This window comes from Gopherus flavomarginatus, chromosome 7 (genome assembly GCF_025201925.1).
Source record: "Gopherus flavomarginatus isolate rGopFla2 chromosome 7, rGopFla2.mat.asm, whole genome shotgun sequence".
Taxonomy (NCBI): Eukaryota; Metazoa; Chordata; order Testudines; family Testudinidae; genus Gopherus; species Gopherus flavomarginatus.
In genome coordinates this window covers 47983422-48011149 of record NC_066623.1, presented here as the reverse complement: position 1 = coordinate 48011149, position 27728 = coordinate 47983422, and the positions used below count along the sequence as shown (strand labels likewise).

General features: G+C 48.4%; 1 protein-coding gene across 4 annotated transcripts in view; it reads left to right on the top strand.

The window, feature by feature from the left end:
- The window catches only part of DDR2 (discoidin domain receptor tyrosine kinase 2), a 153025-nt gene that overhangs the window by 104903 nt on the left and 20394 nt on the right, over positions 1-27728 (top strand). For all 4 annotated transcript variants that reach the window (XM_050963124.1, XM_050963126.1, XM_050963125.1 and 1 more), the window contains 8 exons: positions 36-219; positions 893-1136; positions 2054-2116; positions 13153-13283; positions 13927-14137; positions 15660-15883; positions 22362-22489; positions 27195-27386. In XM_050963124.1, coding sequence (XP_050819081.1) covers positions 36-219; positions 893-1136; positions 2054-2116; positions 13153-13283; positions 13927-14137; positions 15660-15883; positions 22362-22489; positions 27195-27386 — 1377 coding nt within the window. The remainder of the gene's footprint in view (positions 1-35; positions 220-892; positions 1137-2053; positions 2117-13152; positions 13284-13926; positions 14138-15659; positions 15884-22361; positions 22490-27194; positions 27387-27728) is intronic.

Genomic DNA, 27728 nt, shown 5'->3' with positions numbered 1-27728 from the left:
TCACACCCCCGTGTATCTTTCCTTGATGTCTGCAGCATGACTGAGGGACTGGGCCAGCTGACGGACGGTGTTTCTGGCCTGGATGACTTCACACAGACCCACGAGTACCACATGTGGCCTGGCTATGACTATGTGGGGTGGCGCAATGAGAGCGCTGCTGGGGGCTACATTGAAATCATGTTTGAATTTGATCGGATCAGAAACTTCACCACCATGAAGGTCTGTGGCCCCTGGGGCACCTTTCTTGGTAACATCAGTGAGGGCTCGTTGTGACCTTATCTCTCAGAACATGTGCCCGGCTGCAGAAGGCACATTCTAGAAAGGGACTCGGGCTCTGACTTTGTCATGTGCCTCTCAAAATGCCAATACAAGGCCTTAGGGTCTAGGACACAGTCTGCCCTGCATCGTGGGGGGGTGGGGCTTTGTCAAGGATAGTGAACATGAGTGACGCAAAGCTACACTGCCCGCTCAGCTGCACCATGCCTCCTCAGCCCTAGCCACCAGCTCCTGCTCTGCTCAGCCCTCTCTGCTGCCCCACTTACTATCCCTGCCTATGGGTGACTAATGGGCCACTTCTGTCTGTAATCACTATGTTTCTATGACCTGTTAGCTAGTGACTGGAATGAGACCAAAGACTAACTCCATTTGTGACCTCAGACAGTGCCAAGTTTCCTATGATGAAATGCTAAGGAAATATCCCCCAACCCCTCCTCCTGGGGCCCCTTGACAAGCTAGGGTTCTAGGTGAGGGTGCCACCAAGGGCGCGATGAGCACAGTGTTCCCTGTGTGACTATCTCAGGGTCTCCGATTCCTACTGAGTTGCCCTGGGCAGCAAGTGCTGCCAGCCTGTGCTGGTGTTGAGCTCACCTGGGACTCTGTTGCTGCCATGCAGGTACACTGCAACAACATGTTTGCCAAGGGAGTGAAGATCTTCAAGGAAGTTCAGTGCTATTTCCGCTCCGATGCTAATGAGTGGGAGCCCAACACCATCTCCTCGGTGCTGGTGCTGGATGATGTCAACCCCAGTGCACGGTTCGTCACCGTGCCCTTGCTTCATCGCATGGCCAGCGCCATCAAGTGCCAGTATTACTTTGCCGACACCTGGATGATGTTCAGTGAGATCACTTTCCAGTCAGGTACTGGCAGAGAGCGGGAGGATTAGGTCCTGGAAGCCACAGCATCCATGTCAGGGAGCAAGGAGGGCATAGGTCCAGGGAGTGCCAAGTGATGTGCCATTTGTTCTGGAGCATAGAAATGTAGGAACTGCCAGACTGGATCACACTTCAGATGCTTGTAACCTAGTCTCCTGTACCTGACAGCAACAGCTGCTGCAGGGGAAGGTATGAGAACCCTGTAGTAACTGATGTGGGATGATCTGCACCCGCATTAGGGCTCATCGTGGTCACTAACAGACAGGCTTAAGCCCAGAAGCAGGAGGTTCAGTGTCCCTTTCCAAATGTTTATCATTAATTATGGTAACTCTGGATATTTTTGATAGCCATATAAATATCCGGTCCCTTTTAAAAATCTTGTTAAATTCTTGGCCCCAATGATTTCCTGTGGCAGTGAGTTCCACAGTCTAATCACATGTTGTGTGTGGGGAAAAAGTAAGTACCTTTTATTGATTTGGAATTTCTCACCTTTCAATTCCATGGAGTGTCTGCTTGTTCCTGTGTTACAAGGCAGTGAGAAGAGTAGTTCTCTATTTACCCATGGAAAGTGGGTACTGGGGCTACTGTGGTACCAGTAGCTGTAGCATTCATCCTGTGGAGGAGCAGGGTTTTGAGAGGAGAGCAGCAGCATACAATGGGAATGTTCTCCTGCACACTGCCCCTAATGGTGGATTTGTGCTTGGAGGCTTTAGAATTCAGACTTGGCTGAGTTGTGGTAACTTGGTCTGGAGAGGGCTAGGAACCTTTGGAGGGCCAGGTAGAGTTGAGCAGGTGCTCTGTGATGTAAATTAAGTGCCACAGAGGAACAGTCCATTCTGCCCTCACACGAGCTTTCACAGGCATGTGAGGATTACTGACTCGTCCTCAATTCTGTTTCTTAGATGCAGCCATGTACAACAACTCCGGAGCCCCTTCCGAGTCTCCTGTAGCACCCACCACTTACGGTATGTGCGATGCAGTATGTGGACACTGTGTGCTTAAGAGCCTGGTCCCCATCAGGTCTTCAGAGGTGGCACATTTCTGCAAGGAAGGACAGGCCACTGGATAAAATGCAACCCTCATATAGACCCCCTGAAACATATGCCACTCTATTAGAATAAGGGCACCAGAAACCACCTCCAGTCTGAGAGTAACAGCTGCTGCAGTACCCAGAGATTACTCCGTTATGGCAAAGTGCTACTTCATGATGACATGGGCATAGAAACACCTCTCATGTGATTATATGGCCTATGAGTGCCTGCTGTCAATCTAGATGTCAATCTGATTTAGTTGGGGATTGATCCTGCTTTGAGCAAGGGGTTGGACTAGATGACCTCCTGAGGTCCCTTCCAACCCTGATATTCTATGATTCTATGTGTATGATGTCACCCATTGCCATGGGATCGAAATGCCTTCCATGGCCAGGTCCCCATATAGTCCATAAGTCCACAGATGCAAAATGTGCAGTGCAGCAAGCCTCGTACTGTAGACCAGTCCTCCAAAGTCTAAGATTCAGTGAAAAAAATGTTTTCATCCCTAATGGTTGTGAAGGTAACCTACCAGGCCCAAACCAAGCAATGATTTCCTGAGTCTGCAGGCATCCTGAAACAATAGCTTGGAGAGGTGTGAACTGCCCTAGTCACTTGAATGGAGTTTTAACACAACATTGTTTACTCTTTCATGGCTGATCATTTTATCAGAATTGTCCAGCTAAAGTGATTGTTTCACAAACACAAATTACTTAAACCTCCAGCTGGAGCAGATTGGAAATTTTCCAATGGGCTCATTTTTTCTATCAGAACTTTTCAATTTTGAGGAAATTTCATTTAGAAAAATAATGTTTAGAAAATTTTCAACATTTTAATTTCAAAATGACTTATTTCAAATGTTTGTAATGCATTATATTATATATGATGTCATATTAATTAAAATAGGAAATATCAATTACCAAACAAATTACAAAAACAATAGCCATTTTATAATATAAATATCACACATTGTGAGAGAGCAAAGGTGAGTGAAGTAATGCCTGTTATTGGACCAACTTCTGAAGAGCCTACTGTTCAGTCTAGGCCAAATAAGATCTAATTTGGTCCAATTAAAAGATATTCTTCTTCGAGCGATGGTCTCTGTATGTATTCCAAATGTGGATGCACATGTGCGCCATGCACTAGGATTGGAAGGTTTTCTTAGCTGTGTTTGTTGACCCTCATGTGCATCGTGCATCCCCTCATGCTCACAGCTGAGGGTATAATAGGCCATGTGGGTTGATGCCTCTCCAGTTCCCTCTTACCGCTGCATGGCCTGAGTCGGAACCCCTGTTCCTTTGCACTCTTAGCTTGCTAAGAGAGTGATCTACTTTCCATTCCTGTATATAGTTGTACATAGGCCCACTGCTCAGTGAGGAGGGGGAAACAGTAACGGGAGACTTGGAAATGGCAGAGATGCTTAATGACGTCTTTGTTTCGGTCTTCACTGAGAAGTCTGAAGGAATGTCTAATATAGTGAATGCTTATGGGAAGAGAGTAGGTTTAGAAGATAAAATAAAAAAAGAGCAAGTAAAAAATCACTTAGAAAAATTAGATGCCTGCAAGTCACCAGGGCCTGATGAAATGCATCCTAGAATACTCAAGGAGTTAATAGAGGAGGTATCTGAGCCTCTAGCTATTATCTTTGGGAAATCATGGGAGACGGGGGAGATTCCAGAAGAGTGGAAAAGGGCAAATATAGTGCCCATCTATAAAAAGGGAAATAAAAACAACCCAGGAAACTACAGACCAGTTAGTTTAACTTCTGTGCCAAGGAAGATAATGGAGCAAGTAATTAAAGAAATCATCTGCAAACACTTGGAAGGTGGTAAGGTGATAGGGAATAGCCAGCATGGATTTGTAAAGAACAAATCGTGTCAAACTAATCTGATAGCATTCTTTGATAGGATAACGAGCCTTGTGGATAAGGGAGAAGCGGTGGATGTGATATACCTAGACTTTAGTAAGGCATTTGATACTGTCTCGCATGATATTCTTATAGATAAACTAGGAAAGTATAATTTAGATGGGGCTACTATAAGGTGGGTGCATAACTGGCTGGATAACCGTACTCAGAGAGTAGTTATTAATGGCTCCCAATCCTGCTGGAAAGGTATAACAAGTGGGGTTCCGCAGGGGTCTGTTTTGGGACCGGCTCTGTTCAATATCTTCATCAACGATTTAGATGTTGGCATAGAAAGTATGCTTATTAAGTTTGCAGACGATACCAAACTGGGAGGGATTGCAACTGCTTTGGAGGACAGGGTCAAAATTCAAAATGATCTGGACAAATTGGAGAAATGGTCTGAGGTAAACAGGATGAAGTTCAATAAAGATAAATGCAAAGTGCTCCACTTAGGAAGGAACAATCAGTTTCACACATACAGAATGGGAAGAGACTGTCTAGGAAGGAGTATGGCAGAAAGATAACTAGGGGTCATAGTGGACCACAAGCTTAATATGAGTCAACAGTGTGATACTGTTGCAAAAAAAGCAAACGTGATTCTGGGATACATTAAAAGGTGTGTTGTAAACAAGACACGAGAAGTCATTCTTCCGCTTTACTCTGCGCTGGTTAGGCCTCAACTGGAGTATTGTGTCCAGTTCTGGGCACCGCATTTCAAGAAAGATGTGGAGAAATTGGAGAGGGTCCAGAGAAGAGCAACAAGAATGATTAAAGGTCTTGAGGACATGACCTATGAAGGAAGGCTGAAAGAATTGGGTTTGTTTAGTTTGGAAAAGAGAAGACTGAGAGGGGACATGATAGCAGTTTTCAGGTATCTAAAAGGGTGTCATCAGGAGGAGGGAGAAAACTTGTTCACCTTAGCCTCCAATGATAGAACAAGAAGCAATGGGCTTAAACTGCAGCAAGGGAGATTCAGGTTGGACATTAGGAAAAAGTTCCTAACTATCAGAGTAGTTAAACACTGGAATAGATTGCCTAGGGAAGTTGTGGAATCTCCATCTCTGGAGATATTTAAGAGTAGGTTAGATAAATGTCTATCAGGGATGGTCTAGACAGTATTTGGTCCTGCCACAAGGGCAGGGGACTGGACTCGATGACCTCTCGAGGTCCCTTCCAGTCCTAGAGTCTATGAGTCTATAGCTGTATTTAGTGTTCCATACTTCTTGTTCTTCGTAGATAATTGTTAGTGTAGATTTCCCGCCCCTTGCCTTTTGGGGAACCCCCCCTGCTTGGGGACTATGCCTGGAGTCCAGGCTTGAAGAACTGTGCCTCTTGCCCATTCTCATTTTCTGTGAGCAATGAGCACCAGCGTTGCATGTACTGCCTCAGCAAGAAGGCCCACCTCGTGGCCCGCTGTTCAGTTTGTAAGTTGTTCCCACCTTGAACGCAGGAGGCTTGAGAGCTTTGCCTCCGGAAATTCTCAATGGATGCAGTCGTGTGCCCAAGGACACACTTGTATCTGGAACCACTGGTATAGAGACCATCACTGGCGGTGAGCTCCCTGCCGAGCACCTCCCAGGCCCTGGATCTGTCAGTACCGAAGGCAACGGACGAGCCCCACCATGAGGGTAAAAAGCATTGACACGGGCATAAGAGCAGATCCCCGGCCCTGACCACTCATAAGCACAGCTTTTCTTCCCCAGGCCAGGTCGGGTGAGAGGTCACAGGTGGATCCCACCAGACCAGCACCCAAGCTGCCCCGTGTTGAGGGCAAGGCAAAACACAAATGGGATCCAGTGATACCCTCATTGGTACGTGCACTGCCCATCCCATCAGTGTCTCTGAGCCCCTCGGATCGACCAGCACCGCTGACAACGCCTGGGTCCTCGGGCATGCCCAGAGGGACGTCATGCACTCCTGGATGCTTGGATCCTCTCCTCTCGATGGAGGAGCTGCTCCTCCTGTACCCACATTCTCCACCCCTTTCTAGACCTCCAACCACCACTGCACTCCCCTCTACGGTGGACGAGTCTTTGTTGCTTCTACCAGAGAAGCACGTTGTAATGATGCAGCCTCTGGCAGGACACTGCTGAGAGTATCAATTCAGAGCAAATTGCTTAAAGCAGGGCAAGACTGGGCGTCCTTTGCACACCAAACCAGCCAAACAGAGAGGACTTTGGTTTTACCCCACTGGCTAACCAGAAGTCGTACTAGCAATTCCCTCAGACAGTCCAGTTTCCCAGTATCACCACCAGCACTGCTTCTTATGGGGATGAATGGTTATGAAAACCAATACGTCAGTAAAAGAAAAAAAAGGACCCAGGTCCCAAAGGATCCCAATGGACCAAGCCGCAGACCCAGGTCAATATCCGAGTCAGATCTTACCCACAAATCTGGCTGTTGCCAAACCTTTAGAATCTAAAATCTAAAGGTTTATTCATCAAAAGAAAGAAATATAGATGAGAATTAAAACTGGCTAAATGGAATTAATTACATACAGTAATGGCAAAGTTCTTGGTTCAGGATTGTAGCAGTGATTGGAATAAACTGCAGGTTCAAATCGAGTCTCTGGAGTACATCCACAGCTTGGATGGGTCATTCAGTCCTTTGTTCAGAGCTTCAGTTTGTAACAAAGTTCCTCCAGTGGTAAGAAGCAGGATTGAAGACAAAATGGAGATGATGCAGCTGCCTTTTATAGTCCTTTTGCATGTGGCTTGTGCATCCTTGGTTCCAAACACAAGCTACTCAGCATATGGCATGGAAAAATCTTAAGAGTTCTGTCCCAAGGCATGTCCCTGCATACCTTCCTGAGTCTCTCAATGGGTCAATTGTATAGCTCAGGGATCGGCAACCTTTCGGAGGTGGTTTGCTGAATCTTCATTTATTCACTCTAGTTTAAGGTTTTGCATGCTGGTAATACATTTTAACATTTTTAGAAGGTCTCTCTCTATAAGGCTATAAACTATTGTTGTATGTAAAGTAAACAAGTTTTTTAAAATGTTTAAGAAGCTTCATTTAAAATTAAATTAAAATGCAGATCTTATCAGTTTAGTGCAATGGTTCTTAACCTGGGGTGCACGCACCTCCTGGGGCAGGGCCGGTGCAAGGGTATACTTCCACCTTGCCCCCCCACCCTTGCATATCAGTTCATTGAGGGGGAAATCTCAATGAGCCTTTATAGACCCCAGGGGCCAGCCTACACAGGGGCTAGCCATGTCCAGGGGCTGCTCCCCAGACCAGGTTCCCCTCTCCCCACCCCCTGAACTCTCCTGGAGGGTGCACAGCCCCCCCACGAGCCCTTCCCACCCCACCCAGGTGGCCTCCGCCCCGAGTCCACTCACTGGCTTTGCCGGGCTTCAGCCACTGTAGCAGCTTGGCAGGGAGGAGCCGCCTGTCAGAGGCACCGGAGAGCCAGAGCTTCCCGCTTGTGGCAGCAGCAAGCCCAAGCCATGGAGGAGCCAGCGCAGTGCAGGGGGGCAGCAGCCCTGCAAAGGCAGCGCCATCACTAGCGGGGAGCAGCTGTGCCCCCCCCGCCTCTCCTGCCCAGGCTGCGGGCCCGGTGCCCCCTCGAGGGCTCCTGCAGACTGCAGTGGATGTATGCGAGCACCAGCCCCCATGCACCCCTTGGTTCCCCCCTTGCCTAGGGTTACCATATTTCAGCAATCAAAAAAGAGAGGAGAGCCCTGCCCTAGCCCCGCCCCCATCCACTTCTTCCCACTTCCCACCCCAATTGCCTCGGTCAGAACCCCCAAACCCTCCCTGCTCCTTGTCCCCTGACTGCCCTCTCCTGAGACACCCCCCCACCCTAACTAGTCCACTAGGTCCCTACCCCTTACCTGTCCCCTGACTGCCCCAACCCTTGTCCACACCCCCACCCCCAGACAGAGCCCCGGGGACTCCTACATCCTATCCAACTGCTCCCTGACTTCCCCCCGGGACTCCCCTTACCATGCCCATGCCGGTCAGATGCACACACCCCCCTCACCACGCTCAGGCTCTGCGGCTCCTGGGAGTGTGAGCTGCTGCCACTGCCCCTCCTGCAGCAGGCTCAGGGCCCCGTGCCCTGGCGACTCACACTCCCGGAAGCCACAGAACCCGAGTGCAGTGAGTGGGGAGCCGGGGGCCGTGCCTGCCACCGATCTGGGGTCCCGGCTACCAACCACGCTCAGCCTCCTGCTGCCTGGGTTCCATTCATTCATCCGGTCACACGCTGAGTGGGGCTGGCGGCCAGGACCCCGGCTGGCAGCTGCGTGCCAGGCAAAATCGGCTTGCGTGCCAGAGGTGGCACGCGTGCCACAGGTTGCCAACTCCTGATATAGCTGATGGTCCTTAATGGACCATCAAGCGTGCTAGGCAGTGCTAATGCCAAATTGTCTGGGGTGTCACCCAGAAGCATAGCACAAGTTTGAAATGCAGACTGTATAGAGCCAATACTTATAACTTTAAATACAAAAAGATACATGCATACAGATAGCATAATCATAACCAGCAAACCATAACCTTGTCATAGACACCTTCGTTGACCTCCTTTGTACAAGATTTGATGCCACTATAGGACCTTGATTGCAACAATGATCTATATGGTCAAAGTTCATCTTAATAACATCACACACATCCCATTGCTGCATCACAGGGCTCTGGTACCCATCGTCCCCTCATGTTGACTGATCCATCTTTGGAGTCCGAGGGCTTCTTTCTCGCCGATACCCCACTGGAGCCCAGAATCACAACCCAGAATGCTATACCCCCCGGCTTATGATCCCACTACGGAGGCCTGGTACCATTAGCCATGACACCCACCTATGCCCAGGGACCCTACTGAGTGCCGTGGGATCTCTATTGAGGACTCCAGGCACTGTTGGTGGCCTTTTATAAACCATTCCCATTCACACTACGTGCCGTAGGTTTACGAGGAGGAGGAAGATGTGGAACCAGTACCACTGGTCCCCACCGCTTCCTCATTGAATAAGGCACTTATTCCTTCCTCGCTGTCCCGGGTGGATGACCGCCACCAATACCAGGACTTGCTCCAGAGGATGGCTGTGGACCTAGAGATCCCATTGGAGGAGATCCAGGACAAGCAACATCAGTTCCTGCACATTCTCCAACCGCAGGGGCCCTTTCGGGCAGCTCTCTCCATCAGTGAGGCTATTCTGCAACCAGCAAAGACAGCATGGTACACTCCTGCCTCCTGTGCCCCCACAGAGAGCTGAGAGGCAGTATTTCATCCCTGCTAAGGGGACAGAATTTATTTTTACTCCCTCTCCCCAACTTTCTTGTGCTTCATGCAGAAGCAGAGTGGGCATGACAGCACCCACAAAAATCTACTCCCTCAGACAAAGCGGCAAAAAGGATGGACCTTTTAGAGAGGAAACTCCTCAGTGGGACTGCAGTTCTGCATTACCAAGTATCAGGCTCAGCTAGCCAAATATGACTTCAGCTATAACAGGCTGCCACTGGGCCAACAGCAGCAATTCCAGGCACTGGTGGACAAGGGGTGACTGGTGGACAAAGAGGGCCTCTAGGCCGCTGTGGATGTGGCCGACACGGCCTCTCACTCTCTGACGACTGGGGTCGTGATGCACGGGGACTCGTGGCTGCAATCGTCCAGATTCCCCAGGGAGGTCCAAAACACTATTGAGGACCTCTCCTTTGATGAACACAAACTAGTCAAAGACCAGATGGACGGATCCCTCCATTCCCTGAAGGACTCTCGGGCCACGCTCAAGTCCCTTGGCGTTTACACCCCAGTCCCAAGATGCAGGCAGCTGTGGCAACCGTTCCATCCCTGACCACATGCTCCCTACCTGCCTTACTTCCAATGCCAGCAGGAGGCACCACATAACAGCACTATACACAACTCTCCTTGCAGCAAAGAATCCTGTGGCACCTTATAGACTAACAGACTTTTTGGAGCATGCATCCAACGAAGTGGGTATTCACCCACGAAAGCTCATGCTCCAAAATGTCTGTTAGTCTATAAGGTGCCACAGGATTCTTTGCTGCTTTTACAGATCCAGACTAACACGGCTACCCCTCTCATATTCAACTCTCCTTGCCTCCACCACAACCACCACTTTGATCCTATACCAGCAGTAGTCAAAACAGCAGTTTTGACTTGCAGGTCAAGAACTGCGAACCTCCCCCGATGCCTCCCGCGGTGCCCAATATTGTCTTTGGGGACTGTCTTGCCCTGTTCTCCCACAACTGATGCAAAATCACCATGGACAGTTGGGTGCTGGAGATTATTCATCATTGATACTCCCATAGAATTCCTCTTGTTTTCCTCTCATTGCTCCCCACCCCAGACTTCCCCAGGAACCCATCCTCCAACAAGAAGTGGATGCTCTGTTCCTTAAGGGGCCATAAAACTTACCGCCATCACCACCCACTGAGTACGATATCCATACCTATCATCCTTGATTACCTCCTTGGGCTCAAAATATTAGGCCTTGCCCTGAGCTCTACACAGGTCCACCTGGCAGCACTTAATGACTTTCTCCCTTCGTGGATGGCACCTCTATGTTACGTAGCCCTCCACTCTCCATTTTATGAAGGGTCTCCTCAATACCTTCCCACTAATACTCCAACCCACACCTCCATGGGACCTTAATCTCGTTCCGCCGTCCTCACAAAGCCACCCTTTCCCATCTCTCCATGAAGGTGATGTTCCTAGTGGCCATTTCCTCAGCTAGATGAGTCAGCGAACTGGTGGCCACGATGGCTAACTGACCCCCTTACACTGTATTCCAGAAGGATAAAGTGTCCTTATGGCTCCATCCTAAATTCCTCCCAAAGGTGGTGGTGGAGTTCCACCTCAATCAGGCTGTCCACCTCCCTGTCTTCTGTCCCAAACCACTCACTCCCATATGGACAGGATCCTGCACTCCCTTGACATGCACCGTGCAGTAGCATTCTACCTCCACAGGACTTTTGCCTTTCACACATCAATGAAACTGTTTGTGGTCATCGCTGATCAGTCCAAGGACCAAGCCCTTGTCTCCAAGGAATCTCCAAATGGGTGTCCAGGTGCATCCACGAATGCTGCACGCTATCCAATGTACAGTTGCTTAATAGAGTTACAATGCACTCTATGTGAGCACAAGCAGCCACATTGATCTGCCTAGCAGATGTCTTGTGGCAAGAAATTTGTCGTAGCAACATGGTGCTCTGTACACACGATCACATCCCACTGTGCCATCACTCAAAGGGCAGCTGAGGACACTGCAGTGGGCCGCACTGTACTACAGGTTGCATTTCTTCTCTTCCTCGCACCCACTTCCACTCTGATCACTACTCCCCCACGGTTGGAATACATATAGGGACCATTGCTCAAAGAAGAGGAGGTTACTTACCTGTAATTGGAGGTTCTTTGGGATGTGTGATCACCATTTGTATTCCAATACCCGCCCTCTATCCCCTCTGCTGTGGACTGGACTACTCTGGAGTAATAGGGTAACTGTAGGTGCCTCGACCTGCATGGCCTCTTAGACCTTCGGCTGCGAGTACAAAGGAACATATGATGAACATGCGGGTCAATGGACACTGCTAAGAACAGCTTCCGGCTCTGGTGCATGGCATGCGTGCGCACCTGCATTTGGAATACAGATAGGGACCACACATCTTGAAGAACCTCCAGTTACATGTAGGTAACCTCCTCTTATCTCACCCCTTTGTCTCTCTCTTTTCTGGGACTAACACAGCCACAACAATATTACAAATGACCTATTATGACATGGCATCATAACAGTCAAAACATTTTCAACTTTTCTATTCTTTATATATAATCTCATTTCAACTTCTGTTTATAATACAAATTTTTTTTTGAGATGTCAAATTTTCCTGCAGAACAGAAATTCTGGGTTTCAACCCATTCTGCTTCCAGCTCTTCTTCAGACATCCTCTGTGCTGCAGTTATGCGTTGTTAATGTAGAATTCAGTGGCACGTTGAACAGTAAAGATGTGGGAACAGTCTGAAGCAATGAATGTAACATCAACAAGAATAGCACAGAGGATAATGCCACAGTCAGTGCAGTTATTTCCATAGTCAGTTCATTAAATTCCTCCTTTTTTGTTAAAATGAAGTTTCTACAGACTTTCTAGTCTATTATGTCAGGATGTTGCAGAGTCCAGGGTGTGGCTGCAAAATGAAGAGCAGTGTATATCCTGGGCTTTGACCGTGTGAGAGTCACATGAGTGTGGTGATGGGGAGTTTCGAATTGTTAGTTACAGTCTCACAATAGTGGGTGTCCCAGGCTCCATGGCTGCAGAAGGGATGACCAGCACTAGTGCAGCAGGGGCTAGCACGGAAGTGCCTCCCAGAGGGCAGGACTGTCTCTGGCCGTATGCACCCCTGCACTCACATCCTGTCAATGTACAGGGCAGAGAGCAGGCTCTGCCCAGCTGTGCCTCCTCTTGCACAGGGGGATGGAAAATGGACAGCATTCATAGTAACCCCCAGGGTGCTGGCCAGCAGAGTTGTGCTGCTGGTGTCTGCTCCTGGCAAGGATAGGCTAGCAAACAGGGAACCAGGGATGGAGTGAAGTGCAGAGTGCTTTGGGGTGGTGCAGTTATGCACTGCTTCTGGCTGTGGACAAAGGTAAGCTCATCATCTATCCCCACTGTAGGGGTGGCAGTGGCGGCTCCAGGCACCAGCGCTCCAAGTGCGTGCCTGGGGTGGCAAGCCGCGGAGGGGCACCCTGCCAGTCCCTGCAAGGTCGGCAGTTAGGCTGCCTTCGGCGGCATGCTGCGGAGGGTCCGCCAGTCCCGTGGATTCGGCGGCAATTTGGCGGCAGGTACACAGAAACTGCGAGACCGGCGGACCTTCCGCAGGCAAGCCGCTGAATCCATGGGACCAGGGACCTCCCACAGGCAAGCTGCCGAAGGCAGCCTGCCTGCCATGCTTGGGGCGGCAAAAAAACTAGAGCTGTCCCTGAGGGGTGGTGAGCCTGAAAGTACCAGCTGAGCAAACTTGCCAGTGACTGAGATCTGTGTTTCCAATGAAAACCCAAGTTAAACCCAGCCTCCCAAACGTGACCGACTCCTGCTCTTTCCCACCTGCTGACAGATCCAACCCTCAAAGTGGATGATAGCAACACACGCATCCTAATTGGCTGCCTGGTGGCAATCATCTTCATCCTGGTGGCCATCATTGTCATCATCCTGTGGAGGCAGTTCTGGCAGAAGATGCTGGAGAAGGTGAGCAGATCCTGGAGGCTTCTTTGTAAGGGTTCTGCCAGCACTAGATTCATTCCCGCGCTGCACATCAGCCCCTCTGGTGACATCAGCACAGCCCTGACAGTAATGGAGTTTGTTCAGGGTGAGGCCTAGCTGGGGTTGTGCACCACTTGCATCCCCCCTGAAGCTCACAGGCGAGCGCATGGACCTGCTTGTGCAGACTGATTTCATCTAGCCACTGAGGGTGCTTCTGCACTGGAATAAAAGACCCGTGACATGGCCACAGCTGGCCCTGGTCAGCTGACTCAGTCTTGTGGGGCACAAGCTGCATGGCTGTAAAATTGTTGTGCAGTCATTCAGGCTTGGGCTGGAGCCTGGGCTCTGGGAACCTCCCTCCTCGTGGGGTCCCTCGGCAGCTTCCTCCCCCTTCCCGCCTCCCGCGCCCCCCTGGTTCAGGGGACTGTTCCCCAGCCACCCCTGGATTCGGCAGTCTTGCCTGGTTCACAGGACAATTGTGTTTCAGGCCCAGTCTGCCAAATAGGACCTTTTGGCCCACATGATTTGTCTTGCTGCTTTGGTCCACTGGGCCTGTCTGTTTGTCTAGAGTGGGAAATGTCCTTTGCTGTGTCCCTGTACTTTCTCCTTCTGCATCCCCACCTCTTAGGCTTCTCGGCGGATGCTGGATGACGAAATGACCGTCAGCCTCTCCTTGCCTAGTGAATCCAGCATGTTCAACCGCAACCACTCCTCCTCATCTAGTGAGCAGGAGTCCAACTCCACCTATGACCGCATCTTCCCCCTGGGCCCAGACTACCAGGAGCCCTCACGGTTGATCCGCAAACTGCCAGAGTTTGTCCCAGGAGACGAAGAGGCAGGTGAGAATTAACAAACAAGTTCTGCAGCTAGCACAGCCCTGTTTGAGCAAACAATGAGCAGCAGAGTGCTCTTGCAATACCCTGCTATGCCTGCCCCTGATGCCAGATCCGGAGGCATCCAGTTAGGGGTAGTAGTGGCATTCAGTCTCACTACATCCTTGATCTGTCAGCAAGGAGCATGTGCTCACACTAACACTTGTGATGGAGTCATTTTTAGGATCATGTGTATAGCTGGGCACAAACAAAAAAGTTCCCTTGCAGAAAATTTTGATTTTTTTTCTGTGCAAACTAAAAAATTGAAAAATTTCAGCCAAAACATTTTGGCTTGAAAATGCCTCATGGGAGTTGTAGTTCAGGTGCCTCCTCTATAGGCTGGGGTTTTTGGTTGGATTACCTCAACAGTTTAGACAGAAACATTTCAATCAGGACTAGTCATGCATCCACTGGGAAATGGAGTGACACCATTTCAGATCACATGGGAATCCCATCACATGACAGCCATCCCAGTGGGAGTGATTTTAGACCAATACCAACCTGGGGTAAATTTGAACCAGCAGCCTAGAGGTCCCAGGCCCTTATCCCAGTCCTAGGCCCCATCTCCCTGAGCCATGTTAAGGTGGGCTGTGTATTTTATTTGATTACAAAATATCAATTTGCCCTTGCCATGTGCAGTGTGTTATTAGTGAAATAAGTCTCAGCACATAATTTCTGGTCCCTTAAGTCCGTGACTAAGACAGTTCAAACTGCAAGTATTTCAACTTAATGTGGAATTTGACATTTGTGCTGTGTTAGTTAGTTACCTATTTATCAAAGATCTGGAAAAGTGAAGTGGCAAAATATGCAGATGGTAAAATTATTTAATAATAATACATAGTTCATAGCTTTCCATCTGGAGATCTCAAAGCATTTTACCAAGCAGTTCAGTATCATTCATTATCTTCATTTTCCACTTGAGGAAACTGAGGCACAGAGTAAGGCAGTGACTCTACCAAGTCGCAGCAGAGCCAGGCATAGAACATGTTTCCTGTATCACGGTGTCCTGTCTGCTAGCCCACACTGCCTCTTTTCAGATTAGTCAGGACTAGAGGAGGAACTTCCCAGGGATTTAACCAGGCTGTGGGAATGGGTAGCATGATGTCAGACTGAAATTTAACATTGACAAATGCAAAGTCAGTCGCATGGGAAGGAACAATTAGAACTGCTCCAGCTGTGGCTTTGAAGAGTTTGATGATGCTTTCTGAGCAGGGAACAGAAGCTCTGGATGAGGATGCTACAGGCTTCTCCTCTCTCCACTTGTGTCACCTGTGGTACCAGTCATAACCGGGCCTGGAAACTTGGAGTGAAGTTTTAGGGAGCTGAGAAGACTGTACAGGTCTCAGACCCCTTTAAGCTCCTGCAAAGCCTGGTCTGTTCTCCCCTGGCATCTGGGAAAGCAGATGGCCTAGGGCATTTTCTGTGTGACTTGGGCTACAGGAGAAAAGTGCTGAGCAGCTGAGGTGTTCTCATGCTCTTTTCTTCCCAGGCTGCAGTGGAGTCGTCAAACCCGCCCAGCCAAGTGGCCCCGAGGGAGTCCCCCATTATGCAGAAGCTGACATTGTGAATCTGCAGGGGGTGACAGGCAGCAATACCTACTCTGTGCCTGCCGTCACTATGGATCTGCTCTCGGGCAAGGATGTGGCTGTGGAAGAGTTCCCTAGGAAACTGCTAACCTTCAAGGAGAAGCTTGGAGAAGGCCAGTTTGGGGAGGTGAGTGTGTTATCATGGGCTCTTACATTCTCTCCAGATCCTGTCTGCTTCCTTGTGCTGTTGTTAGTATGGACCAGAGTCCCGCTGGAACACTGCCAATGACAACAGTGTTCTTAAACCACCAGAGAAAAATACACCCTGGTGCTGAAGGAGATGAAGGGATCTCTCGTGAGTCACCTGCTGTATGCAGCTAGCCTGCAGCAGAACCACTTTCGGGTGCAGTGGGATTGTTTCTTGAAAGCTAAGCTGGATGAGCCTTGATCGGTACCTGGGATGGGAGATCTCCAGGGCCCAGCTACATACTGCAGGAAGTGATGTGTTGTTTTTCAGAAAGTGGTATTGGTCCCTGTAAGTCAGTGCTGAACAAATGCCCATGACTGTAAAATGTGCTTCACAATCATTTCCTATGTGCAGGATAAAGGGGTGTCATCTTTGCCTTCTAATTATATCCCCAAAGTTCATTGTTTGTACCATGAGTCCTGATAACCCCTGTAGCTTGCTCTCCAGTGTGCTGCCTTCCTGCTGATTCCTCATTGCATTAACCTACAATCCTTAACTTACATGTGGACCCACAGAGAGAGGTGAATAAACATCTTTGTCTGTCAGAAAACTGTTAACTCTTCATACCTTACACTGAGAGACTAAAGAAGTGTAATCTAGTAGTTTATCCAAGAGAAAGTGAGACAGTGACATGATCAGTCTATAAGTACTGAGATGGGGAAGAGATTTCTGACAGCAGACAGCACTTCAGTTAACGTAATGAGAACCCATGGTTCAAAGCAGAAGTTAGACAAATTCAAGGAAGAAATAAGACACATTGAAACAGTGAAAGGAATTAACCACTGGAACAATTTACCAAGAGTTGTGGTGGATTCTCCATCACTGCCGCCCCCTGCCCAGAGGCTGGGAGTTGGGAGGTACCCCTGACCGCGGGGCTAGGAGCTAGGGGCAGGGTCCCCCGTGGCCTGCACTGACTGGGAACTGTGGGTCCCCCCCAACCTGCTGGGGCTGGGATCTGCAGGGTCCCTGCTGGCGGTGGCAACTGGGGAACTCCGGGGATCCCCCACTGCCTGCAGGGGCTGGGGAGGTCTGGGAGCTAGGGAGGTCCAGAGGGTCCCCCTACCCTGCATGACTGGGAGCTGGGTTGGGTCCCCTGCTGCTGTAGTGACTGGACTGCTGACAGGTCCCAATGTCACAGAGGTCACGGAAAGTCACGGAATCCATGATTTCTACAACCTCCATAACATACTCCTAGCCTTAATTATAGACCACCAAAGCAGGAAGAGGAAGTGGGTGAGTCATTTTACAAGCCGGTAACAAGATTAGCTAACACACATAAGCTAGTATGGGGATTTCAAAGTCCCTGATATCTGTTGTAAGACTATTGTAGCAAAACATAGTACGTCCTGCAAATTCTTACTGTGTGTAGGAGACAGCTTTATGATTGAAGAATGCAAAATGAATGTTTCATACAATTCAGTTGAAGAAACAACTAGGGGTCGTCCATTTTCGATCTGGTTTTGCTGAACAGGGATGAATGAATTGCAAACATGAAACTGGTTGGGAAGTCGGGAAGCAGTGTTCATGATCTGATAGAATTCAAGACCCTATGGAAGGGAGGACATGAGAAAACGAGGACACTGGACTTCAAAAAAGTGGATTTCAGCTGACTCACAGAAAAAGACCAATTAGGAAGAAAAAGAGTTGAAGGGGGCTGGCAGTTCTTAAAAGATGTAATACTAGCGGCTCAACATCAAGCTGTTCTGACACAGAGGAAAGATAAGAGCCACAGGAAGCCAATGTGGCTGCACAAGGAGTTTTTCAGCTATGTAAAAACCAAAAGGGAAACATACGTGATATGGCAGGGGAGGCACGTCACAGGGAAGTATACATGGGACTAGCACGCGCATGTAGGGACAAAATCAAGAAAGCCAAGGTGAAGAATGAGTTAAAGCTGGCAAAAAAATGTTAGAGGCAACAGGAAGAGGTTCTTCAAATATGTCAGACAAAAAGAAAGATCAGGGACAGTATTGGTCCGCTGCTCAATGGAGAACTTGAGGGGATAAAAGAAGATGATAGGAAGGCAGAGCTGCTTAATGCCTAATTTGTTTCAGTTGTTTCTCAAAAAATAACGTAACTGGATGACTAGCAAAGTTACCATAGATAATAAAGGGGAAGGGATGCAGATCAAGATAAGTAAAGAACACATCAGAGATCTTCTTACCAATTTGAATCCATTCACATGAGCAGGGCCAGATGCTAATAACCGGAGGGTACTGAAGGAATTAGTTGAAGTCTCTGAGCCACTGGCAATAATATTTACAAACTCCTGGATGACAGGAGAGGTCCTGGAAGACTGGAGAAGGCCTAACGTAGTGCCAGTCTTTAAAAAGGGGAAAAAAGACATGCCAGGGAACTAGAGACCAGTCAGCCTGACCTCGATCCCTGGGAAACTATGAGAGCAATGTAGGAAACATTCAATTTGCAAATTTCTGGAGAATGAAGGGGTGATCACTTAGCAACCAGCAGGATTTACCAAGAACAAATCATGCCAAACCAGCTTGATGTCCTTCTTTGACAGGGTAACTAATTTAGTGGATGGGGGAATGCGGTGGACATAATATACCTGGACTTTGGCAAGGCTTTTGACACAGTCCCGTATAACATTTTGATAGGTAAGCTGGAGAAATACAGGTTTGACAGAACTACTATTTAGTGGATACGTAATTGGTTAAACAACCGCAAACAAAGAGTAACTGTCAATGGAATTATGTCGGATTGGAGGGACGTCTCAAGTGGGGTTCCCCAGGGATCGGTTCTGGACTCGGTGTTCTTTAACATCCTTATTAATGACCTGGATATAGGAATAGAGAGCATCCTGATCAAATTTGCAGACGACGCAAAGCTGGGCAGGGGGGAGGGTTGCCAATACTTTGGAGGATAGAGCTAAAAATCAGAGGGATCTTGGTAAATTGGAGAACTAGGCTGTGGACAACAAAATGAAATTCAACAAAGACAAATGTAAGGTGATACACTTAAGAAAGAAAAATCAAATGCACAAATGGAGAATGAGGGAAAACTGGCTTGGCAGCAGCACTGCTGAGAAGGTTCTGGGAGTAGTGGTGGATTACAACCTCAACATGAGTCAGCAGTGTGAAGCTGTTGCAAAAAAATCAAATGCAATTATAGGTTGCATTAACAGAGACATAACATGCAAATCATGGGAGGTGATGGTACCACTCTACTCGATGCTGTTTAGTCCTCAGCTGGAGTATGGTGTCCAATTTTGGTCACCAATATATAGAAAAGATGTAGAGCAACTGGAAAGGATCCAGAGGCAAGCAACAAAGATGATCAAAGGGATGGAATGCAAGCCATATGAGCAAAGGCTGAAGGAACTGGCTATGTTTAGTTTGGAAAAGAGGAGATTAAGGGGGGACATGACAGTAGTTTTTAGATACTTGAAAGTCTGTCATAAAGATGGAGAAAAGTTGTTCTCTTGCCACCGAGGGCAGGACAAGAGGCAATGAGATCAAATTACAGCACAGCAGATTTAGATTAAATCTCAGGAAAAATTTCCTATCTATAAGAGCAGCAGAACAATGGAACAGACTGCCTAGGGAGGTTGTGGAAGCTCCTTCACTGGAAGTTTTCAAAAGGAGGCGGGGCAGCCATCTGTCTTGGATTGTTTAGACCAGGGGTAGGCAACTTATGGCATGCGTGCTAAAGGCAGCACGCAAGCTGATTTTCAGCAGCACTCACACTGCCTCGGTCCTGGCCACGGGGCGGGAGGGGGCTCTGCATTTTAATTTAATTTTAAATGAAGCTTCTTAAACATTTTAAAAACCTTATTTACTTTACATACAACAATAGTTTAGTTATATATTATAGACTTATAGAAAGAGACCTTCTAAAAACGTTAAAATGTATTACTGGCATGCAAAATCTTAAATTAGAGTGAATAAATGAAGACACAGCACACCACTTCTGAGAGGTTGCCGACCCTTGGTTTAGACACAACAAATTCTGCATCGTGGCAGGGGGTTAAGAGATGATTCTTGCAGTCCCTTCTAATCCTATGATTCTGAGATATAAGAATCTATTAGATTTTTTGCTCATATAAAATGTTGCATTTAATTCCACATTTTTTGTGAAATTATCTAATTATACTCAATAGCAATAGCATGAATATTCAATTTCAAATATAAAAATGAGAATAGTGCTAAAGTTTCTTTGGGAAAAATCCAAAACGATGAAATGAAATTCTAAATAGCTTCCTTTTCCATCAAAGCACTATTTTCCAGCTGTATTTGCCAAAAATTATTTTCTCCTCAGCTTCTGCCAAAGCATGATTTCCAGAGCAGATCAAAAAAGTTTCACTGGAACAGGTTTCTACTGGAAAATGCAATTTTGTCAAAATCAAAATGTTTTGAGGGAGTGTGTCAATTCTGATGAAATTTTTTTGATTGAAAAATTTCAGAATGATTCAAACTCAAAAGGAGGCATTTTGTTCAGCTTCCTCGTTTCATTTCATTGCAACTTCCTTGTTCTGTTTCATTTTTTTATATTATCACAATGAAATGTTTCAATAAGGTTATTTTGATGTTTTAGAATATGTCAACATTTTGATTATTTGTCACACATTTTGGAATTTCTCAAGGGACAGAAATTCCATTTTCCAATGAGCTTTCAAGATTTGTCTGTGCTTCTGTCAACATCGGTAGTGGGGGCCTCGGGTGGGGCTTGTCCTTATCTGATACAGAGCAGCCCTGTGGTTGCTGAAGACTAGAAAATGACCCTTCAGACCCAGCCTGAGGTAGAGCTATTCCAGTGACCTCACTTGGAAGGCAGACTCGTATTCCTTTCACTTTATGCCTAGAGTAGCTATTCTAAGAGTTATGACCATGTCTAATGTTGATGTTGCTCCAAAGCATGTGTGGGACACATTTAGGATGGGAATGAATCCCTCTTTGGGATTCCTGGGAACTGTGTGCTGCTTACATGTCCTGCAATGGGATTTGAGCCAAATGACTCCTCACACATCACCTTCTGTGCACTACCGGGCCTCTCTATATGGCCTCCCTTTGCAGGGGCAGCTCTATGTTTTTTGGCGCCCCAAGCACAGCAGTCAGGCAGCCTTTGGTGGGACGCCTGCGGGCGGTCCGCTGGTCATGCAAATTCGGCGGCGTTTCTGCAGGTGATATGCCGGTCCCGCACCTTCAGCGTATCCACCGCCAAAGCAGCAGGACCGACAGTCTTCCCGCAGGCATGCCGCCAAAGGCTGCCTTACTGCCGCCCTCACAGTGACCGGCAGGCCACCTCCCGCAGCTTGCCGCCCCAGGCATGCGCTTGCTGCGCTGGTGCCTGGAGCCGCCCCTGTCCCTTTATAGTCTCTGCATTGCACAGCCCTAGAACAGGAGGACATCTGTGCCAATGCCAGAACAGAGCCCAGGAGATGGATTTTATTTCAAACGTGTTTAATTCATGTTGTGAAAGCTGAGACAAATGTACTAGGCACGTGGTGTCTGTGCAACCATTTTGCTTCAGCAGAACAAAGCTATGTAGCAGTTCAATAGAGTTACTGACAGTCGATGCTATCTGAAAGTGTATAGCTCCCACAAGGCCTTGTCAAAACTAGCAAAAGAGTTCATTTTATGCTCAGGAAGCACAGAGATCACACACCTCATGCAAACTCAGCCTGGGCCCTTTCCATTTCCAAATTATCACTAGGTTCTTCAGACTAAATTATGGCCGTGGGGACAGCTGTGGAATCCCGTTGTTTTTAGGGAGGGTGATCTGGTTGTGACTGATTGGATCTGAGTAAACAGTTCTGTTGCTGATTCTGGCTCACTCAGCCTTGGTTGTGTTGGCACCGACAGGAGTGAAAGACAGTAAAGATTTATTTTGGTCATCAGACAGTATGTAACACTCTTGGGGAGCAGATCTACAGAGAGAGGTGACCCTGTTGTGTCACACCCAGTTTCCAGAAGAGGACTGTGCTGCTGCCATATGTGGTAGTGCCTTGGCTTGGGTCTGCACCCACCATTTCTTACTCCACTTTACAATTTGTGATTCATATTAGCTCCATGGCTGCATTCTGAGGATCAAGTGGCAGCAGTGGTCAACTTGTCGGAAGGTTATATGGCCTTTTCTTGCAGATGCAGCTGCTGTCATCCACTCTACCAGGTCCTTGTTTTTCTGGGCATAGGAGTGCCCAGGGTGAGTGCATAGGGACTTGTAGTGTAATAAAACAAAATAAATCAGTAACTCTTTGCCAGGTAGGACCTAGACCTGGCAAAACAGCCATAGGAATTATTAGAACTAAAAGTAACTGTGCTAACAGAATTTTTAAGGGTCTGATTTGATTCTGGTTTGAGGGTAGGAATGAGTTGCTCTGATTTGACCCCCAAGGAAGTTCCAGGTTCAGGAAACAGAGAACCAGATGGCAAAGGTAACACTACCCATTGCCCCCCTCTAGGTTCATCTCTGTGAAGTGGAGGGGATGGAAAAGTTCATGGACAAAGATTTTGCTTTGGACGTCAGCTCCAACCAACCTGTGCTGGTGGCTGTGAAAATGCTGCGAGCAGATGCCAACAAGAATGCCAGGTATTGGGGTTATGTGGAGTTTGACGACTCAGTATGTACTGTGAGCTTGAGCCTCACTCAGAAAAATACTCATAGTCCCTGGGTAACAGGAGACTAAGTCCCATTTTCAAAAGCAACTCAAGTCTCCTATGTTCCCTAGACTCTTTTGAAATGTCATCCTTACACGGTTTGGCAAGGGACACAATGGAGGCAGCAAGGGCTTTGCTCTGAGCGTTCCCCTTGCATGACACAGGGCATTCTGGTGATGCCAAAGACTTATGGTGTATGGAACGATATTTCTTTTTTAAAACTCTAAGGAATTCCATTTGAAAGCAGCATTAGGAGAATTCACTGAGGAGTCAGGAGATGCCGGAGATGGGGTTGCATGTGGCCCCCTTGTGGGTGGGTGCAACTATGTAGCCTTTCATTACATGGTTATGAGGAGTCCTGTGTCACCTTAAAGACTAAGGGCTTGGCTGCACTTGAAACTTCAAAGCGCTGCCACGGCAGCGCTTTGAAGTGTGTGTGTGGTCGCAGCGCCAGCGCTGGGAGAGAGCTCTCCCAGCGCTGCACGTACTCCACCTCCTCATGGGGATTAGCTTACAGCGCTGGGAGCCGCACTCCCAGCACTGTGGCACTGTTTACACTGGCACTTTACAGCGCTGTATCTTGCAGCGCTCAGGGGAGTGTTTTTTTCACACTCCTGAGTGAGAAAGTTGCAGTGCTGTAAAGCGCCAGTGTAGCCAAGGCCTAACAGATTTATTTGGGCATCAGCTTTTATGGATAAAAAACCCACTTTTTCAGATGCATGGTGTGAAAATTACATATTACTGGCATAAATATACTGACACATGAGGAGAAGTGAGTTACCATACAAGTAGAGAACCAGTGTTGACAAGGCCAATTCAATCAGGGTGGATGTGGTCCACTCCCAATAATTGAGGAGGAGGTGTCAATACCAAGAGAGGGAAAATTGCTTTTGTAGTGAGTCAGCCACTCCCAGTCCCTGTTCAAGCCCAAATTAAATTTGCAACTGAATTGTAGCTCTGCAGTTTCTCTTTGAAGTCTGTTCCTGAAGTTTTTTTGTTGACGTATGGCTACTTTTAAATCTGTTATTGAATGTCCAGAGAGATTGAATTGTTCTCCTACTGGCTTTTGTATGTTACCATTCCTGACGTCTGATTTGTGTCCATTTATTCTTTTGCATAGACACTGTCCAGTTTGGCCAGTGTACATGGCAGAGGGGCATTGCTGGTACGTGATGGCATATATTACATGTGTCAGTATATTTATACCTGAATCTGTAATTTTCACTCCATGCATCTGAAGAAGTGGGGTTTTTTTACCCATGAAAGCTTATGCGGCATGCTCAAATAAATCTGTTAGTCTTTAAGGTGTTGTTTTTTCGGAGACAGTCTAACATGGCTCCCCTCTGATGCTCATCACCATGTAATCAAGTATCAATCATTCCTGTTACATCTGCTCCTGGGTCAGTGCCCCACCTGCCTATCCACACCCAGCTCCTGACTCTGGTCTCCCATCTCTGCTGTTCACTAGCTGCCCATGGTTTGACATTTGCAGGTTTGATTTTTAAAACACTGCACATGTTCAGTCCACCCCATTGGGCTTCTGCTAAGAGCCCTGCCATCCTCAGCAATAGGCTCTGCTCTCAGTGCCAAGAAGCATGGTCTGGTCAGGTTAGGCCAAACTCCAAGGAGTTCACAAGCCTCCGAGCCATGGGAGAGGGGGGCTGAGTGGCTCACGGTATCCTTGGCCATGTGTCTATGTGGCTTGCAATGCGCTCTGCCACCCGAAGGAGGTCTAATTCACTACAGCAAGTCCTGTATTTTGCATTTTAAAATGGTATTGGGTTGAAAGTATGCACCAAAGAGGGACCATTCAACCGCATGGGAAAGAGAGGAACTTTTAAAATATTAACTTTTATTATTATTATTTATCTGATTGGTGTGCGGTTGACACCACTGCCTTCTACTTTGGAATCAGGACTGCTCAGTTTGCAATCAGACCTGTGTCAGAGGCCTTATACAGCAACTGGAGAGTCTCCTTTAGCGCAAGTGGTAGGGGGCTATGCATTTAGAGCAGGTGGACCTGATTGCTGTCCCCATTGTGCCATGAAATCCCAAGTAGTCATGGGCTTCAACCAAGGCCAGGTCCAGGGTTTTGCCACCCCAAGCAGCCCCCCCCCAAAAAAAAACCGCGATCACGATCTGCGGCAATTCAGCAGGAGGTCTTTCACTCTGAGCGGTAGCGAGGGACCCTCCACCGAATTGCCTCCGAATACCTGGATGTGCCACCCCTCTCCAGAGTGGCCGCCTCAAGCATCTGCTTGCTAAGCTGGTGCCTGGAGCCGGCCCTGGCATCAACACAGGGAAAGCCAAGTAGTTCTAGGCAGCCACAGGTGTCTGTTACAAGTAACAGACTAAAATCTGGGGTCATGCAATGTGAGGTCCCTGCTGCATGCATATGTGTCCTACCTAGACCAAAACTCTGTGAAGCTGAACTTAGGGTTGAGAACATGGATCAGCAATTGAAAGGAAAACACAAGAATGTTGTAGTTAATAAAATCAAGAAACTTTTTAAAAAAGAAGTCTAGGAAATTTGCAGGAAACTTCAAAAGCTCCCAAACACTTGGAAGTCTGGAAATGCCCAGTTAAGATACCAACGTAACCTTAACTCTGCCCCTTAGTAAGGCTAACCATTCTTCTTCCCATCTTTGTCCCTTTCATTCCTAGGGCCAGGAAAGGTTTTCTGCCCCAGGCACTTCCATTGTGCAATGAGTTATTTTGGATCACAAGAACGCTCAGGGCACATACACACAGCAGCGGGAGGCAAAGTTCCCAGCTCAGATAGACAGCTACATGCTAGCGTGTTAGTAGCAATGTTGCCATGGCAGCATGGATGGTAGCTCAAACTAGCTTCCCGAGTACGAGGCTAGATTGAGGATGAGATCGCATTTGAGGGGCTAGCTCAAGCACTGCCTGTGCTGCTGTGGCCATATGGCTATCTCTTAGTGTGTGAGCTTGAGCAGAGCTAGCATGTGTACACCTCTCAGAGCTGGGGATTACAACTCTCAGCGTGGCTGTACCCTAACGCTCTGCAGCAGACCTTCCAGCAGTCCCAGATTTCACAGGACTGTCCCACTGTGACCCTCCAGCCCAGCTGAAGCAGCTCCTGTCCCACAGGTCTAGGTGGGCTTGGCTCCCCACCTCATTGAGGGGCCAGGACACATAAGAGCAGCATGGCGACTCTGCATGCCAGGAACCAGGTCACAATGCCTCTCATAGGGAGGTGAACCTAACCAGCCCTGCAGGAGAGAAGCCACCACACTGGGATAAGAGGGAGGCAGGCTTGTTTGCAGCCCTCAGGGGGCAGCACTTGTTCCACTTCAGTCCCTGCAAATGTTGGGAGGTGTGCTGGCTGGCTTCCTAGTGCTTGGCTCATGGAACTGATAGGTTAGGCTGAGATTCTTTCATGGAGGTCCCAGAAGTCACAGATTCTGTGATGTTCTAGGACCTCCATGACTTCCGCAGCGGCTAGTACGGCTGACTTCAGGGCCACTCAGGCAGCTGGCTCCGGGGACTGCTGGAACAGTGGCCGATGTGGCTGGTTCTGGGGAGTGCCTGAGCAGCGGTCTTGGGGGTGCCCTGGGGACTGCCCAAGCAGCAGTGGTCCCAGAGTGGCTGGAGCATCGGCCCCAGGGATGCCCACAGACCTTCCAGAGAGCAGTCCCTGGGAGCAGCTGCTGGGGGTTTGTCAACCCTAGCACTGGAGCAGGCCCCCTACATCAGGGGCCACCTGGAGCAGCAGGACCTCAGAAGTAGAGATTTAGTCATGGGTATTTTGGGTAAGTCATGGACAGATCACTGTCCGTGAATTTTTATTTATTGCCCGTAACCTGTCCATGACTTTTACCAAAAGTACTCATGACTCAATCTAAGCCTTACTGATGGGACCCACGCAGGAACCTGTCTAGTGGCAGCTATGGAGGGGCTGTGGAGGTCAAAGCATTCTCCTTTGTCCAATGGGCAGCCAAACTTTATACAGCTTCCTTTGTGTTGCAGAGCAGCTGCCTGAAGGGGTGGAGTTGGGGACGAATGGTCAGGTCATCTTCCAGGCCCATGTGATCCTAAGAGAGCAGCCAGGGCCTAAGGGGTTTCCCGGGTGTAAACCCCAGGGAGTGAGGCAGGAACAGGGAACAGAGTGCTTGTTAGTGAGACTCCAGGATGGTCCACAAGAGACACCGGCCTGAGAGAGCTTTCTTTTGGTGTCAGAGCCATGATGCCTTAGCTGAGGTTTCTGGGAAGAGCAAGTTGCCTGTGTGCCATTTCTTACCACCTCTGACATGGGCCATGAGTACGTTCTGTGAATAACCAACTTGCAAGGGAAGGTCCCTGAGCGTGCACCATCGAGTGCACCAGGCCCTGAAGCCTGGTGCCATGTGGCAAAGGCTAGCAATATTTTCCCATTAAAATCTGTCATGAGTATTAGTGTACTTTGCTGTGAAAATTGCTCTCTGTGGTACTTTCCTCTGTTGTACATTGTACCATTAACTCTAGTGCCCTGCATGTTTTGGCTCTGTCCATCTGTTCCTTTGGGTCTGTGTCTCTTTGTCTGTGAGTCTCTGGGTCTATCCATGTATGCCCACATGTGTCGTATACCTGTCTCTGTGGGCCCACATATGTCTGTGTGGTTTTTTTTCTGAAAGAAATGACTTTCTGAAGGAGATTAAGATCATGTCACGGCTCAAGGACCCCAATATCATCCGGCTGCTGGCAGTGTGCATCACTGACGACCCTCTCTGCATGATTACTGAGTACATGGAGAATGGCGACCTCAACCAGTTCCTATCCCGCCACGAGCCCCAGCTCCCCCCTGCCAGCAATGGACCCATTGTCAGGTAGCCCTTCCGCTCCTGCATGGGGCTCCTCACCTATACAGGACTCTACCATTCTCACAGCATGGTGGGGCAGAAGGGCAGGAGCATGTGGGACTTTGTGGGGGATGCAGAAAGGGAAGGATATGACTGGGTAGGGGCAGGGAGAGCAGATGTGATGGGTGGAGGAGAGCAGGTGGGGAAGGGGTCACGAGAGCAGGTGTGGCTGGGTGGGAGTGGGGTCATGAGAACAGGTGTACCTGAGTGAGAAGTAATGGTGTTGCAAGATAGGTCTTGGGGCAGAGTAGGTGTAGCTGGGTGGGGGGAAAGGGAGGACAAGTGGGCTGAGCGGGGTGAAGAGAGCAA